At 66.4% G+C, this 15,526-nt stretch overlaps 3 protein-coding genes across 17 annotated transcripts in view; 2 read left to right on the top strand and 1 right to left on the bottom strand.

Moving 5' to 3' along the window:
• MIB2 (mindbomb E3 ubiquitin protein ligase 2) overlaps positions 1 to 4,609 on the top strand; it is a 14,477-nt gene extending 9,868 nt beyond the window's left edge. For 2 of the 5 annotated variants that reach the window (XM_031934847.1, XM_023201518.1), the window contains 12 exons: positions 826 to 930; positions 1,013 to 1,175; positions 1,249 to 1,382; positions 1,471 to 1,619; positions 1,721 to 1,877; positions 2,029 to 2,189; positions 2,284 to 2,410; positions 2,500 to 2,733; positions 3,064 to 3,242; positions 3,316 to 3,497; positions 3,648 to 3,713; positions 4,297 to 4,609. In XM_031934847.1, coding sequence (XP_031790707.1) covers positions 826 to 930; positions 1,013 to 1,175; positions 1,249 to 1,382; positions 1,471 to 1,619; positions 1,721 to 1,877; positions 2,029 to 2,189; positions 2,284 to 2,410; positions 2,500 to 2,733; positions 3,064 to 3,242; positions 3,316 to 3,497; positions 3,648 to 3,713; positions 4,297 to 4,535 — 1,896 coding nt within the window. In that variant the 3' untranslated portion in view covers positions 4,536 to 4,609. Of the gene's footprint in view, positions 1 to 825; positions 931 to 1,012; positions 1,176 to 1,248; positions 1,383 to 1,470; positions 1,620 to 1,720; positions 1,878 to 2,028; positions 2,190 to 2,283; positions 2,411 to 2,499; positions 2,734 to 3,063; positions 3,498 to 3,647; positions 3,714 to 3,821; positions 3,920 to 4,296 lie in introns of all 5 variants that reach the window. The other 3 variants (XM_031934849.1, XR_004228663.1, XM_031934848.1) reach the window with 3 other exon arrangements.
• A 1,034-nt stretch (positions 4,610 to 5,643) lies between these two features.
• On the top strand, positions 5,644 to 8,596 carry MMP23B (matrix metallopeptidase 23B). Its single transcript, XM_026457451.1, is given in 8 exon segments — positions 5,644 to 6,319; positions 6,727 to 6,857; positions 6,925 to 7,064; positions 7,132 to 7,299; positions 7,692 to 7,909; positions 7,911 to 8,049; positions 8,150 to 8,276; positions 8,393 to 8,596. Coding segments are annotated over 8 exon segments (1,254 nt in total). The 5' UTR covers positions 5,644 to 6,163; the 3' UTR covers positions 8,568 to 8,596.
• An 866-nt stretch (positions 8,597 to 9,462) lies between these two features.
• The window catches only part of CDK11B (cyclin dependent kinase 11B), a 25,281-nt gene continuing 19,217 nt past the window's right edge, over positions 9,463 to 15,526 (bottom strand). For all 11 annotated transcript variants that reach the window (XM_023215109.2, XM_023215113.3, XM_023215111.2 and 8 more), the window contains 11 exons: positions 14,895 to 14,960; positions 14,123 to 14,298; positions 12,367 to 12,457; positions 11,637 to 11,758; positions 11,267 to 11,372; positions 10,936 to 11,057; positions 10,749 to 10,856; positions 10,534 to 10,650; positions 10,202 to 10,350; positions 9,807 to 9,996; positions 9,463 to 9,726 (listed from right to left, as the gene is read on the bottom strand). In XM_023215109.2, the coding sequence (XP_023070877.1) occupies positions 9,634 to 9,726; positions 9,807 to 9,996; positions 10,202 to 10,350; positions 10,534 to 10,650; positions 10,749 to 10,856; positions 10,936 to 11,057; positions 11,267 to 11,372; positions 11,637 to 11,758; positions 12,367 to 12,457; positions 14,123 to 14,298; positions 14,895 to 14,960 (1,340 nt within the window). In that variant the 3' untranslated portion in view covers positions 9,463 to 9,633. The remainder of the gene's footprint in view (positions 9,727 to 9,806; positions 9,997 to 10,201; positions 10,351 to 10,533; positions 10,651 to 10,748; positions 10,857 to 10,935; positions 11,058 to 11,266; positions 11,373 to 11,636; positions 11,759 to 12,366; positions 12,458 to 14,122; positions 14,299 to 14,894; positions 14,961 to 15,526) is intronic.

The following is a 15,526-nucleotide window of genomic DNA, read 5'->3' as shown; positions in this document are numbered from 1 at the left end:
AGGGTATGTCTCTGGGAGCTGGCGTGGCTGGTATGGGCAGGCTGGGGCCTCCCTCGGTTCCAGGACACCAGGAAGGCAGGACAGCTTCGTGGGCTGGAGGGAGGCAGCTGGGCTAAGATGCTCCTGGTTAGTGCTGTATGGGGGCCGATGGGGGTGGCTGGTTAGGACCGGGAGGTGCACGTTTGGCCTAGGGTGGCAGTCCCCACCACCCTAGTGGTATGGGAGGTCGTGAGGGCTGCCTGGGAAGCAGGATGGCAGGGAAGGGGCTGGAGGTGGTGGCAGTGGCAGCTTGGATGGCCCCGGGAGGGGCAGGTCCAGGGCAAAGCGTCAGAGCTCAAATCTGGATCTGGGGTCCTGGATACCAGGCATCTTTGAGGAAGCGCCAAGGGGAGTCATGAGATGGGCTTGTAGAGTGAGTTCCCTGCATATGAGGGCTCAGGTGGGGCAGAGTGGGCCCGCCCTGCACCCCAATGTCCTGGGGCCCCACCCCCACACTGGCTCATGGGGCCCCGGCCATGCTGCCTGCTGCTGGTCAGCGTACAGCTCCCCACGGCCGGCCACCTCGGCTTCACACATGCCCAGAGCTGGCTTCTATCTGCCTGGACACTCCTCCCATGGCTCTGGGGCTGGGGACACCCAGGGCTGCCTTGGACACCTGGGGCTCTCGGCCAGCCAGAGCCTCTGGCAGTGCTTGCGGTTGGGGCCGGGGGGACCGAGTCAGGCCTGCCTGTCTCGTGGAGCTCAGCGGGTTGCCCTCCTGTGCTCCATGAGCCTGGGCAGCCACACACAGCTGGGGGGCCCCTCACGCCCCTCTCTGTCGCTCAGCACCACTCCTTCTGGGTGGGCGACGTGGTCCGGGTCATCGGCGACCTTGACACGGTGAAGCGGCTGCAGGCTGGGCATGGCGAGTGGACGGACGACATGGCCCCTGTGAGTCCCCTTGCCGCCCCCGCCGCTAGGGCTGCTGCCCCCTACACCTGCAGCCTGCTGTGACCCGCTCCCCTCCCCACAGGCCCTGGGCCGCGTCGGGAAAGTGGTGAAAGTGTTTGGAGACGGGAACCTGCGTGTAGCAGTCGCTGGTCAGCGGTGGACCTTCAGCCCCTCCTGCCTGGTGGCCTACCGGCCCGAGGAGGATGCCAACCTGGACATGGCTGAGCGCGCCCGGGAGAACAAAAGTGCGGCACAGCTCAGGCGGCCGTGGGCGGTGGGGCTGCCCCTGGCCACTGCTAACCTCAGCCCTGCCCCCAGGCTCTCTGAGCGTGGCCCTGGACAAGCTTCGGGCCCAGAAGAGTGACCCGGAGCACCCGGGAAGGCTGGTGGTGGAGGTGGCGCTGGGTAACGCGGCCCGGGCTCTGGACCTGCTGCGGAGGCATCCAGAGCAGGCGAGCTCCTGCCCCCGTCCTCCCACACAGGCCAGTCTGAGGGTGAGGGGCAGAAGGCCAGGGACTCACCTGCTGGCTCTCCTGGCAGGTGGACACCAAGAACCAAGGCAGGACCGCTCTGCAAGTGGCTGCCTACCTGGGTCAGGTGGAGTTGGTGCGGCTGCTGCTACAAGCCAGGGCGGGCATGGACCTGCCGGACGATGAGGGAAACACAGCGCTGCACTACGCGGCCCTGGGGTGAGGTCTGGGAGGGGCCCGGGAGGGGTCTGGCAGGGCTGAGCCTGTGTGTCCAGCCAGTGGGCACGGTGCCCTCCCTCTCCCATGTCCTCTCCCGTCAGGAACCAGCCTGAGGTTGCCAGGGTGCTCCTGAATGCTGGGTGCCGGGCAGATGCCATCAACAGCACCCAGAGCACAGCGCTGCATGTGGCCGTGCAGAGGGGCTTCCTGGAGGTGGTGCGGGCCCTGTGTGAGCATGGCTGTGACGTCAACCTGCCTGTGAGTTCTGCTTCCACCTGGCCTGGGTGCCGCCTGCCCGTGAGCGCTGCTCCCTGGGTACCCCCTGCCCATGAGTGCTGCTCCCTGGATGCCCTGGCTCTTGACCCAAACAGAAGTCACCCCCAAGTGATCACTGACTCTGCCCCAGCAGGATGCCCACTCGGACACGCCCCTGCACTCCGCCATCTCGGCGGGCACTGGCGCCAGTGGCATCGTCGAGGTCCTCACGGAGGTGCCAAACATCGATGTCACCGCCACCAACAGCCAGGGTTTCACCTTGCTGCACCATGCCTCCCTCAAAGGCCACGCGCTGTGAGTGTGGAATGGGCACACAGCTGCAGCCAGCCTCTTGCTGTGCTGCCCAGGGACAGTCTCAGGTCCCAGACCAACCTCCCTACTCCCACAGAGCTGTGAGAAAGATTCTGGCTCGGGCACGGCAGCTGGTGGACGCCAAGAAGGAGGACGGCTTCACGGCACTCCACCTGGCCGCCCTCAACAACCACCGTGAGGTGGCCCAGATCCTCATCCGCGAGGTGAGGGCGCGGCCCAGGCCTGCCCAAGGACCAGGGAGCAGGAGGCCCACTGGGGTCCCTGGTCTGAGCCCGTGCCCACCCCTCCCCAGGGCCGCTGTGACGTGAATGTGCGCAACCGGAAGCTGCAGTCCCCGCTGCATCTAGCCGTGCAGCAGGCCCATGTGGGGCTGGTGCCACTGCTGGTGGACGCTGGGTGCAGTGTCAACGCGGAGGACGAGGAGGGGGACACAGCCCTGCACGTGGCGCTGCAGCGTCATCAGATGCTGCCCCTGGTGGCTGATGGGGCCGGGGGGGACCCAGGGCCCTTGCAGCTGATGTCCAGGGTGAGGAAGTGTCCAGTGTTGGCCCAGGGAGCCAGGCGTTCTGGGGGTGGAGCAGACGGAACCAAGTTCTATGTGATCCTTCAGCCTGCACCCCTAGGCAGCCTGGGAGAGGGGTGGTGCCCATGGGGTGGGGAGAGGTGGGGCTTAGGGTCTCAGAGTTCACCCAGCAGGGTGCCCCTCCTGCCTGTCCCACCTGGGTTCCGGAAGAGGTGCCCCTGCCTTCTGTTTTAGACCTGGGGTGCCGGCTGCTGGGGCTGCCGGGTGCCAGGAGACGCCTCCTTCGGGCCTGCCCCGGCGCCCGCCCTCACCGGCGTCTGTCCTGCCGCCCAGCTACAGGCCTCGGGCCTCCCCGGCAGCGCGGAGCTGACGGTGGGCGCGGCGGTCGCCTGCTTCCTGGCGCTGGAGGGCGCCGACGTGAGCTACACCAACCACCGCGGCCGGAGCCCGCTGGACCTGGCCGCCGAGGGCCGCGTGCTCAAGGCCCTTCAGGGCTGCGCCCAGCGCTTCCGGTGAGCCCGCGGGCGGCGGGGAGGGGGTCTTGCGGCCTCCGGGCCCCTCTCAAGCCGCTTCCTCCCCCTGCAGGGAGCGTCAGGCGGGCGGGGGCGCGGCCCCAGGCCTCAGGCACGCGCTGGGGACCCCCAACACCGTGACGAACCTGCACGTGGGCGCCGCGCCGGGGCCCGAGGCCGCTGAGTGCCTGGTGTGCTCCGAGCTGGCGTTGCTGGTGCTGTTCTCGCCGTGCCAGCACCGCACCGTGTGCGAGGGTGAGTGGGGGGCCCCGGCGGGGGAAGACCCGGTAGTCCGGCCCCAGCCGACCGGGCGCTCTTCTTCGCAGAGTGCGCGAGGGTGAGTGGGGGGGCCCCGGGGGTGCGCCCGGGTAGTCCGGCCCCAGCCAACCGCGCTCCTCTCTGCAGAGTGCGCGCGCAGGATGAAGAAGTGCATCAGGTGCCAGGTGGCCGTCAGCAAGAAGCTACGCGCAGGTGGGTGAGGCTCGGCGCCCCCGACACGCCTCCTGCTCAGCTGGTGGCCCACGGTCCCCGTCCCCCACCCCTGCCCCTCCCACACTTCCGCCCATGGCCCTTCCCCAGGTCACGCCCCGCACTCCCAAGGCTCACACCCTGGCCCCAGCCCCGCCAGAGGTCACGGCCTGCTGCAGACCACACCCTACCCATAACCCCAACGCAAGGTAACACCCTCCTCCCCAGGTCACACCCTAGTCCCGCTGGATTTCACGGCCCCTCCCAGGTCACACTCCCTCCATAGCCCCAGCCCAGATCCCAGCCCACCCAGAGCACCGCCTCCCGGTCACACCCCACCCCACGTGCGGCCCTGACTCCAGTCCCCACACCACCTTACGCCTGATCTCCACGGTTCACATCCTGCCCGCAGCCGGGCCCCAGCTCTGCCTCCAAGTCACACCCACTCCAACTCCCCTTCCAAGTCACAACCCCTCCCAGGTGACACCCCCCCCCCCACCCCCGCCCCCCGTGGCCCGCCTGCAGCTCCCCGCTCCCCCATTCCCCCACCCGGCCTCCCAGCTCACACCCGTCCCTCACCCCGCAGACGGCTCTGAGGTGGCGAGCGCCGCCCCCGCCCCCGGCCCGCCGCGCCAGCTGGTGGAGGAGCTGCAGAGCCGCTACCGGCAGATGGAGGAACGTATCACCTGCCCCATCTGCATCGACAGCCACATCCGCCTCGTGTTCCAGTGCGGCCACGGCGCATGCGCCCCCTGCGGCTCCGCGCTCAGCGCCTGCCCGATCTGCCGCCAGCCCATCCGCGACCGCATCCAGATCTTCGTGTGAGCCGCGCCGCCCGCCACGCCCGAGCTGCCTTCGCGAGCCCCCGCCCTGTGTTTTATAAAAAGATTCTCGGACGTTGCCTCCGCTGTCTGCCTGGGGGACAGGGCGCCTCTGGGGTCCTCCCCTCGGGACACGCGGGCGAGCCTGGGGGACCCCTCCTTCCCCGGGGTGCGCCCCGCCCGTCCCAGGCTCTTGCGTCTAGACTCCCGCCCAGACTGCAGCCTCCGGGCCAGGACACCCTCCCGGCGTGAGCACCGCCGCCTCCCGCCACCCAGGCCCGGGTCCGACGGGGCGGGGGTTCCTGTGTTCGCCCCCGGGCCCCCCTCGCTCCTCCGTCCTGGGGGCGGGGGCCCGACGCTCCCCAGGGCTGTGGGGTCCAGTCCCAGCAGAGTTGGGGGGCGTCCAAGGCAGGGTCTGGGACCTGGGGAAGGGACCGGGCGCACGCAGGTGGGGGGGACAAGCTGGTGGGGGGCGGTGTCGAAGCAAATAGGCGGATCCAGCGGCTCGCGCTTTCCAAGAACCGCCCGCGGCCGCCGCCAGCTGCTTGGCGCGGACCCCGTTGGCCGGGCTGCCGTCACCCTGGGCCCGAGGCCGGCGCGGAAAACGGGGAGGGACGGGACACAGGCCGGTCTGGCTCGGAATCTCCTGCTCCTCTGCCCAATCCCCCCCCCCCCCCCCCCGGGACGCCGGTGCTGGGTCTCGGTCCCAGCCCCGAGCCGTTCGCGTCTGGACGCAGGCCGCCCCGTCGGGCCTTTGGGCCTCCGAGCTCCCCGCCCCCAGTCAGGACCGGTCCAGACCTCTCTGCCCGGCGCCTGGCTCCGCTTCCCGTTCCCCCTCCCGTTTCCCTCTCCCCTTTGCTGGGGCCTAGCCGGGGATTCAGGAGCCACACACCCTCCACCGCCCGCGCCGCCGCCCACGGGGTTCCCCCGAGCCAGGGCCCGCCCCTTCCCGGCTCCCTGGGAGACCCCGACAAGTTCCCTCCCTCCGCCCCGCAACCTGGCACCCTCCGTGGCCCTTCCCTACCCACGCACCCCCTCCCCGCCTCCCCCTCCGCCGCCCCGTACTCACTGCCACGTCCCCATCCTGCCGTCCCCTCCCAGCTCTCGGGGACACTGTCAGGCGGGCGGCGCGTCCCCTGCGGCCCAGCTCAGCCGCCTGGGCCAGGATGGAGACTCCGCTCCTGTGGGGCTCAGGGATTGTTGGGGATTCCATTTGGGAAAAAAGCCACCAGGTCATTCACTGCCCAGCCGGCTCGGGGACCCCACTGGCTGCCCTTTCCTAAGCGGGAGCCCTGGCGCTGCCCTTCCCGGGTTCCCTGGGGCCCTGTTCGCTCCCCCCTTCCCAGGACCCCGCCCAGAGGGCCATGCCCAGGCCTCTGCCCCTGGCCCACAGGACGCGGGTCCCCATGCCCCCGGCTGGAGGCAGCAGGCAGCTCGGCCAACGGTCGGGCCAGCTGGTTCCCTTCAGGGGCAGCCTTGCCCCCTCTCCCGCCCCGTCCCCCCCCCCCCACGGGGCTGTAACCCGAGCCGCCCAGCCACTGCCTCCCCTCCAGATCCTCCCCGGCGGCTCTGCGGCCCGGGCCCCCGCGCCGTGCTGCCCCATGCGGCCCTGAGCCCCACAGCAAGTCCGCCATGGGCCGCGGGGCCCGTGTCCCCTCGGAGGCCCCGGGGGCCGGCGTCGAGCGCCGCTGGCTTGGAGCCACGCTGGTCGCCCTGTGCCTCCTCCCCGTGCTGGTGCTGCTGGCCCGGCTGGGGGCCCCGGCGGTGCCGGCCTGGGGCGCGGCGCAGGTGAGCGGCGGGCGGGGAGGCCAGGTGTCGGGGTGGGGGTTCTCACGTCTGTGGGTCTGGTCTGTCTGGGGGCGCGCAGGACGCGTGCGGGGCGTGTGGGGTGTTTGACGGTCCGGATGTGCGTCCCGAGGTCGGAGGGTCGGACGCCCCTGTGTCCAGTTGTTGGGAGGGGTGGGAGGCCGCGCCCTGCTGTCCAGCCCCTTCGCCTCCACGGCGCCGCGTTCCCAGGGACGTGCAACAAGACGCTCAGGTTAGGAGACCCGAAACCACAGGCAGACAGGACCCACCACGCCCGCTCCCAGCCCTGGGCACCCCCACCCCCGTTTCCTTCCAGTCCATTTTCCGCGGCAGTTTTTGGCCCTGGGGACCGTCACCGGTGCCTCCCACGCACGCTTTCTTCCCTGAAGGGAGACGCCGCCGCGCTGGGCCTCTCGGGGGTCCCCCCAACCCGGGTCCCGGGCCCACTGGCCCCCCGCAGACGCCGCTACACGCTGACTCCAGCCAGGCTGCGCTGGGACCACTTCAACCTCACCTACAGGTGCGCCCCGGCTTGGCCCTGGGGGAGGGGGCGCGGCCGGCCCCCGCTGAGCTCCCTCTCCCTGCAGGATCCTCTCCTTCCCTCGGAACCTGCTGAGCCCGCGGGAGACGCGGCGGGCCCTGGCTGCCGCCTTCCGCATGTGGAGCGACGTGTCCCCCTTCAGCTTCCGCGAGGTGGCCCCCGAGCAGCCCAGCGACCTCCGGATAGGTGGGCGCCCGCCCCCGCCCCGGCCCGGCCGTGCGCGCCTGGCCTCTCAGCCCTGTGCTCCCCCCAGGCTTCTACCCGATCAACCACACGGACTGCCTGGTCTCCGCGCTGCACCACTGCTTCGACGGCCCCACGGGGGAGCTGGCCCATGCCTTCTTCCCCCCGCACGGCGGCATCCACTTCGACGACAGCGAGTACTGGGTGCTGGGCCCCACGCGCTACAGCTGGAAGAAAGGTGACCGTCCAGGCTGGCCTCCTGGAGGCCTCTCCTCCGCAGCGCAGTGGGCTGCCGCGGTCGGGCTTTGGGGCAGACGGCAGGAGGGACCTTCCGGGGTGGTGGCCGCTACCGGAGTGGAGCAGGCAGGAGGGGAGCCCGCGGGAGCCCCCAGTCCCCGCAGCCCTGAACTCCCTTTCCCATCCCCCTGCGACTCTGGAGCGGGAGCAGGAGCTGCATTCCTGGGGGCCGAGCTCACCGCCTGGGCCCAGAACATTCTTATCTTTCCGTGGCTGCGGCGGAGGGCGGCTCCGCGGCTGCGCTCCAGCAGATGTGCCGGGCCTCGGGGAGCTGGCCCACGGGCGGCGGGGCTGGGCCCGGGGCTCCCAGGCGCTGACCCCCGGGGCCCGCAGGCGTGTGGCTCACGGACCTGGTGCACGTGGCGGCCCACGAGATCGGCCACGCGCTGGGCCTGATGCACTCACAGCACGGCCGGGCGCTCATGCACCTGAACGCCACGCTGCGCGGCTGGAAGGCGTTGTCCCAGGACGAGCTGTGGGGGCTGCACCGGCTCTACGGTGAGTTTCTTTGTCGGGCGGGAGGGCGGGGATGGGGCGGTCCTGAGCCAGGCCATGCTCCCCACGCTCCCGCTCCCGGCAGGATGCCTGGACAGGCTTTTCGTGTGCGCGTCCTGGGCACGGAGGGGCTTCTGCGACGCTCGCCGGCGCCTCATGAAGAGGCTCTGCCCCAGCAGCTGCGACTTCTGCTACGGTGATGCCCAGGGGCCGGGCCGGGGCTGCGTGGGGGCTGGGTCTTGGCTATGGTCTGGGCTGAGGGGACGCTGATGGGGCTCTTCCCCCACCCGGAGCAGAATTCCCCTTCCCGACGGTGGCCACCACCCCACCGCCCCCCAGGACCAAAACCAGGCTGGTGCCGGAGGGCAGGAACGTGACCTTCCGGTGCGGCCAGAAGATTCTCCACAAGAAAGGAAAAGTGTAGTAAGTGGGTGCCCTGGCGGGTCTTCAGGGTGGGCAGCTTGGGGCCCTGGGGCAGGGGTGCAGGGCAGGGAGTCGGTGGGGGCTGTGCCTGCAGGAGACACCCCGCCCCCCTGCAGCTGGTACAAGGACCAGGAGCCCCTGGAGTTCTCCTACCCCGGCTACCTGGCCCTGGGTGAGGCACACCTGAGCATCATTGCCAACGCCGTCAATGAGGGCACCTACACCTGCGTGGTGCGCCGCCAGCAGCGCGTGCTGACCACCTACTCCTGGCGAGTCCGTGTGCGGGGCTGAGCCCGGCTGATAAAGCACTTTCTCTCTGATGTCTTCTCGTTCATGCTTGGGAGGGCAGCGGGCAGTCTGGGCAGGTGGACACCCCAGCCCCTGGTCCACCAAGAGGTGGGCGTCCTTGGAGCCAGGCACCCCCTGCTTTCCTGCACAGCAGACGACAGATACAGTACGGGACAGGCTTTGCCAAGGTGGCCCCTGGAAAAGTGGGATAGTGGAGGCCCCAGTGCCGGGGACAGCACGTGGGGTAGCCCCGGAAGCCTGGGTTCTGTCTAGGGCTTGCTCAGAGATGGGGGGGGAGGCGAGGGAGCTTCCTGGGATGGGTCTCCAGGATCTTCTGCAAGGGGATGTGGGTGGAGGCCGGATTGGCACAGGGTGGAGCCCCCCTGGAGCTAGGAGCACCCCTCCGGCCTGGGACAGAGACTGGCCCACGTGGGGTCAGAGGCCACAGCCACCACCCCACCCTCTTCCCCGAGAGCCTGGTGGTCTGCGACTCCCCTCCCCACATGGTCCCAGGCTACTGAGAGGGGGACACGGGGAGCTCTCCTCCAAGAATATTTTAACACATTTTAAAACTCGTAACAACCTGGTATAAAAACCTGCTGAGGCTGCCAGAATACCTGGGGCTGGGGGTTGGGGGCCGGGGGCCTGTGTGGACAGGGCTGCCTGGACGAGCGAGTCGGGGCAGGAAAGCATCACTCATCCCAACACAGAAACAGGTCTCCAGCTCCAAAGATCAAATAATCGACCCGACCCCACCTGCTCCTTCCCAATCGCGGCCCAGCCAGCCCGGTGTGTCGAGAGGGAGAGGGTGTGTGGGGGTTTGTGCTGCCCCAAGTAGGTGCCCGCAGATGCCCACCCTCTCCTCCCTGGGCAAGTCAGGGAGATCTGAAAACAGCTCTTTCCTCCACAACAAGGAATATGATTTAATTCTACAAATTTACAAACCAAAATACAAAAACAAAACATGGAAATAAGATGAGGAGTTCTGCGTCTCATAGCAGCTCCAGGCGCAGTAGCCGCGCCTGTGGTCCCGGCTGAGTTCTCCCCAGGACGGGGTCTACTATGACCTTCAGAACTTGAGGCTGAAGCCGGGGCCCGCGGCTGAGGCCCCCTGGTTTGTGGTGGTAAGGTGGAAGCCCGTCTCCTTCAGGTCGTCGTCGCCCTAGGACGAGTCGGCTACCGTGAGGACCCTGCCCAAGCCAGCCCCACCTGTGGGCACGCCCCACCAGCCAGGCCCCTCACCAGCTGGCTGTAGCCCAGGCCTCCCTCAGGGGGCCTCGGGCTGGTGCCCCGCTTCACGCGCTGCTGCTCACTCTTGGCGGGCCACGTGGGGAACATGGAAGGATCGATAGGGAGGGGAGTCTCGCGGAAATACTCGTGCTTGAGGCCATCCTCAGCGCTGATCCTCCTCCCGGGAAAGTAGGTCAGGAACCTGGGGGGAGAGGCCCAGAGGCCCAGGAGGTGCTTGAGTGCTCCACTGGGTCCCCCAGAGATGGGCTGTGTTGGGACAGGGCTCAGGGCATGGGGCACCAGGCACCAGGACAGTTCTGGAAAGTGGTGAGCCAGCAGGTGGGCCTGGGACCGGGAAGCCCCCACTATGGCTCGGGACCTCCCGCCGCCGGCTGCACTGGGCTCACTTGTTCATGAGGTCGAAGCCCTGGTCTGAGAGCAGGGCCCCGAAGCGCTTGCGGAGGTTGTTGTAGGGGTACTCGCTGAAGGTCATCTTCTTCACTGCTGGGAGCTCGTTGTAGCCGGGCCAGATTTTTTCACTGGGGGTCCCCAGGTCCTGAAAGACAGAGGTGTTTCAACAGCCACGCCACGTGGCCCATGGTGTTGGCAGCCGTGTCCCAGCAGAGAAGACAAACCACCAGGAGGGCTCTCGGTGGCCCCGGTCCCCATCTCAACCCAGCCCAATTCCTGCAGCTCCTGCACAACCCCACAGCACACCTGCAGTGGGGCCCAGACCCACCTTGAACACTTTGTTGATCTGATCAATGTCCGACTTCCCGGGGAACAGAGGCTTCTGAGTCAGCAGCTCCCCGAAGATGCAGCCCACCGACCACATGTCGACGGCCGTGGAGTATTCCTAAGAGGACAGGAGAGGCGCTCAGGAGGGCCAGGGCCCGTGGAGCTGTGGGAGACTGCATGGGGGGCAGGGGAGGCTCTCAGATGCCCAGGACTCACCTTGGCACCAAGCAGCAGCTCTGGGGCGCGGTACCACAGGGTCACCACGACCGGGGTGTAGGCCTTCAGAGGAGAGCCGTACTCCCGCGCCAGCCCGAAGTCACCCACCTGCAAGGACAGACGGGCGGCTGTGGGGGGGCCGGGCAGGTCTCCCTGCGATGGGCCACTCAGTGGGTGGGGGTCTCACCTTGAGGATGCCAGCGTGGCTCAGCAGCAAGTTGGACGTCTTGAGGTCACGGTGCAGGATCCAGTTGTCGTGCAGGTGCTTCACCCCCCGTAGCAGCTGGATCATCAGGGTCTTCACCTCCCCTGGGAGGGAGCGAGACAGACAGGCTCCCATGTGGACCTGACCGCCCTCAGCCCAGGGCACTGAGGGTACCCACTCGCCTCAGCAGCAACACAGGCTTCTCAGGGCTTGCCCTGTGGATGCAGCTGGCCCTCCCTGCAGCAGTGTCACCGCGGGGGCGCCCAGGCCACTGCTCCCACTTGGGTGCCGAGAGGCCTGGGGCGCGCTGTACCTGGCAGGAAGGGCTGCTTCATGGTCTCCATCAGGCTCTTGAGGTCGTGCTCCACGTAGTTCATCACGATGTAGATCTTGTCCATGTTGCTGCCCACCACGATCTCCTGCAGGGCATGGCTCTGTGGGTGCTGGGCACCTCAGGGCCCCCCAACCCCTGCCACCACCCGAACCCGGGCGCAGATGCTGAGGGACAGTAAGGACCTCCAGTGCCACCCGGGGGGCGAATGCTTGCTTCTGTGTGGTCTGTGAAGGGCTTTGCTAAGCGCAGGGGAGTGTAGGAAGCACCTGGCCCCAGGACAGCACCAGGACAACATGGGGCCGTCGGAAAAGCCTTCCCCCCAGGGTGTGCACGGTGGGGCCAGGCTCACTCTAACGGTGACGATGTTGGGATGCTGGGCCTTGAGGATGGTGTTGATCTCCCTCAGCGACGTGATCGGGAAGCCCTCCTTCTCCTTCTCCATCTTCAGCCGCTTCAGAGCCACGATTTCATCTGTGAAGAAAACAGACGGCACCGAGAGGCGTTCTCAAAATCACGGCGCCGACAGCGGACTTGCTCAGTGAGGATCACAGGCAGTGCCCAAAGTGCATTTCACGGAGGGGATCTCGTTCTAGGTGGAGGCACGTGGGCACCAGGAGAACGCCCCAGCCGAGGTCAGGGTAACACCCACGGACCAACGGCTTCCCCACTCTCCATGCACCACGGACACCCACAGGCACCTACAGCCACCTGGGATCCCAGCGGCCACGCTGACTCCGTGTCAACTTCCCCAACAGAGCTGGTCTTACCTGGGATACCAGTGGCTGACTCCCCAACAGAGTCCCCGGCTCACACGCCTGCTGGGCGGGACGCTGGGAATGCAAACCTGCAGACCAGCCCTGGCGCAGACCACTCCACGCGCTGGGTCTTGGCCCTGTGGGGCAGGCCGCCTGCTACTGCGAGGGAGGGGCAAAGCCCCAGGGCCAGGCTGACCTCTGGCTTCTAGAGACGCTGAGAGGCCCAACCTCCACTAGCTGCTCAGGTGAGGCAGGACCTCTCAGGCGGCCAGGCCCTGCCCCACTTCCCCTCGTTTTTGTGGGGTGAGCCGGGACTCCACCCACCTGTTTTCTTATCTTTTGCTCTGTAGACCACTCCATAGGTGCCCTCCTCAATCCTGTTCAGGCACTGGAACTCCTCGACGCTCCGGCAGCCCTGGGGAGGGAGCAGCTACGTGAGGTCTCAGTGGCCATGCCAACTGGAAGGAGGGCGGCTGCGTCCCGGGCATGGCACACCTGGTACAGGGCGGCTGCAGGGCAGAGCTGTGGGACTGGGCAGGGGGTAGGGCCGGGAGCAGCTCAGTTCTCAAAGTCTGTTTCCTTGCAAGACCATGTGACACTTTATTATGAAACAAAACCAGTATGAACAGAAGGCCACCCCAGCCGGGTGTGAGGGCTCAGGCCTGTAACTCCAGCACTTCGGGAGGGCAAGGCAGGAGGACTGCTTGAGCCCAGGAGTTCAAGACCAGCCTCGCCAACACAGCAAGACTGTTTTCTATTTTTTTTTTTTCTTTTTTGAGATGGAGTCTCGCTCTGTCACCCAGGCTGGAGTACAATGGCGAGATCTCGGCTCACTGCAACCTCCACCTCCTGGGTTCAAGCGATTCTCCTGCCTCAGCCTCCTGAGTAGCTGGGATTACAGGCACGCGCCACCACGCCCGGCTAATTTTTGTATTTTTAGTAGAGATGGGGTTTCACCATGTTGGTCAGGCTGGTCTCGAACTCCTGATCTCGTGATCCACCCACCACCTCGGCCTCCCAAAGTGTTGGGATTATAGGCGTGAGCCACTGTGCCCAGCCAAAACTGTTTTCTACAAAATTAAAAATTTAGCCAGGCATGGTGGCTTGCGCCTGTAGTTCTAGCTACTCAGGAGGCTGAGATGGGAGGATTGTCTGAGCCTGGGAGGTGTAGGCTGCAGTGAGCTATGATTAAGCCACTCCACTCCAGCCTGGCGACAGAGCCAGACCCAGTCTCCAAAAAAAAGGCCATCCAGAGAGTCTCCCGGTCAAACTGGGAGTGCCCCCTGCTTGTACCAGGATGACACTGAGGACGGGCACTACCTGCCAGGTGCAGCATGGCGCCCCATGCCAGGGCACCTCCCCCTGCGTGTACCTTGGGGCCGGTGCCCAGGCCGGATGTCACGTACTCGGGGTGGCCTGTGGCCCAACGCCTATGCTCAGGAACACTAAGGGGCAGAGGCGCTCACAATGCATAGAGCAGTCGACAGAGGCCTGCCGCATGTACCAGAGAGAACATCTCCCCCAACAGGCACCAAGGAGGGGCCGAGTCCCTGCAGGTCTCCCAGGCCCCGAGGCCACTGGCACCTTCTCAGGCCTGTCCCTTCCAAACCGCTCCAAGCAATATCCTGCCTCATTGACAGCTGCCTGAACAAAAGGCTTCTGGCCACACACATCTACACTGACTCCCGCAGCCACCATCCAAGCCCTGCACAGATGCTGGTAACAAGGCCTTGGTGCCTACGTAACCCACCCACGCAGGGGTCAACTGGAGGGCACTGTTCTCCAGTGCGGAGGAGGACACAGCTCAGGTGGCAGTGACAGCAGGGCAGCCGCACGCCCAGGCTGCCTGCCTTCTAAGCTGCGGGCACCTCCCTGTCCACCCAGTTCCGTCCAGCATAAGAAAGAGGCAGGACCCAGAAGCACAAGGGGCCAGCGGCTGTGCCTGCCCCTCACTGCCCGGGTGGGCCCAGCAGCCCTGTGAGGAGACAGACGCCAACACGGGGGCCAGGCTTCGCTCAGCCCCTGTGGTAACTCCAACTGCCAATGCAGACAGCGACCCGGGGCGAGGGGAGGGCCTGACCTGCAGGGCCGGCAGGTACTTGGGCAGCTCCTGCTTGAGCTCGATGGGTGACAAGGCAGGGGACTCGGGCACGTAGTCGCCCTCTGTCAGGGCGCTGCTCTGCGGCGTCCCCTCACCCACTTCTTCCTCTGCTTCTTCACTTTCCCCGGAATCTCGGTCAAACCGTGACTCTGGAACTGGAAAAGTTGAACCTAATTATGAAGCTAGGACAAGCAAGGATCACGAACCTCCTCCTGCCCCGGGGACATGAAGCGTGTGGCAGGGCTGCCCTGTGTCCTGCTGGCAGGTGCTAGTGCTGGGCTCTCGCCCCCTGGACCCCGGGCACTGAGGCCTAGGAGCGCTGGCAGGCTCGGCTGAGAAAGAGCCCAGATGCTGAGCTGGGAGGAGGTACGTGGTGTCCTGCAGGGGACACGCCTGGATCCATGTCCCCCAGGCGGAAGACACAGCCTCACTGCCGGCCGGAGGCCAGGCCAGGCCTCCACTCTGCAGGGACAGGCCGAGCCACCATCTGACTGGCCTCCCCTGTGGGGAACTGGGCCTGGGCTTTCCAGCTCCTCGGCCCTGCTGGGCACACAGAACGTCCTTGGTTAGCACTGTGCCTCACTGAGGAACACGGGCCCCACCGGCACAGACTGGAGCGGCCAATGAGTCAGGCAGCCTGGTCCCAGCCCCTGGCATGCCCCATGCCTCGCAGGACCAGCTGTCTTAAGAGAGGGCCGCTGCACTTAGAGACAGACAAGGAGGGTGCTCTGTCTCCAAGGAGGCCTCTTACCAACCAAGAGGTGGTTTTCATTTTCTCGTTCTTCATCTTCACTCATTTCTTCCTCACTTACTTCTTCTGCAAGAGAAAGGAGGCGTCTGCTCAGACCAGCACTGAGGTGAGTGCTGCCACAGGCAGGATGTGGGCTCCGCTTCAGCTAAGCAACAAGTGTTCCCAAGAATCAACACGGAGGCCGGGCGCGGTGGCTCAGCCTGGAATCCCAGCACTTTGGGAGGCCAAGGCGGGTGGATCACCTGAGGTCAGGAGTTCGAGACCAGCCTAGCCAACATGGTGGAACCCTGACTCTACTAAAAATACAAAAATTAGCAGGGTGTGGTGGCGCACGCCTGTAATCCCAGCTACTTGGGAGGCTGAGGCAGGAGGATCACTTGAACCCGAGAGGCGGAGGTTGCAGTGAGCCGAGATCATGCCATTGTGCTCCAGCCTGGGCAACAGAGCAAGATTCCGTCTCAAAAAACAAACAAAAGAATCGATGTGGAGGTGTCCTGAGAAAGTCCTAGATAGAAGGGAGCTTCAACATGCACCAGCTATTTCTCTGCAGTTTCTAACACTACAGTGAAGTCACGACACCTCACACGGTCGCCGCGGCGACTCACCAGCAGAGTGAAGTCACGACACCCCAC

Source organism: Piliocolobus tephrosceles, chromosome 1 (genome assembly GCF_002776525.5).
Source record: "Piliocolobus tephrosceles isolate RC106 chromosome 1, ASM277652v3, whole genome shotgun sequence".
Classification (NCBI taxonomy): domain Eukaryota; kingdom Metazoa; phylum Chordata; class Mammalia; order Primates; family Cercopithecidae; genus Piliocolobus; species Piliocolobus tephrosceles.
Note: the sequence above shows the minus strand (reverse complement) of the source record. Positions and strands in the feature narration are given on the sequence as shown.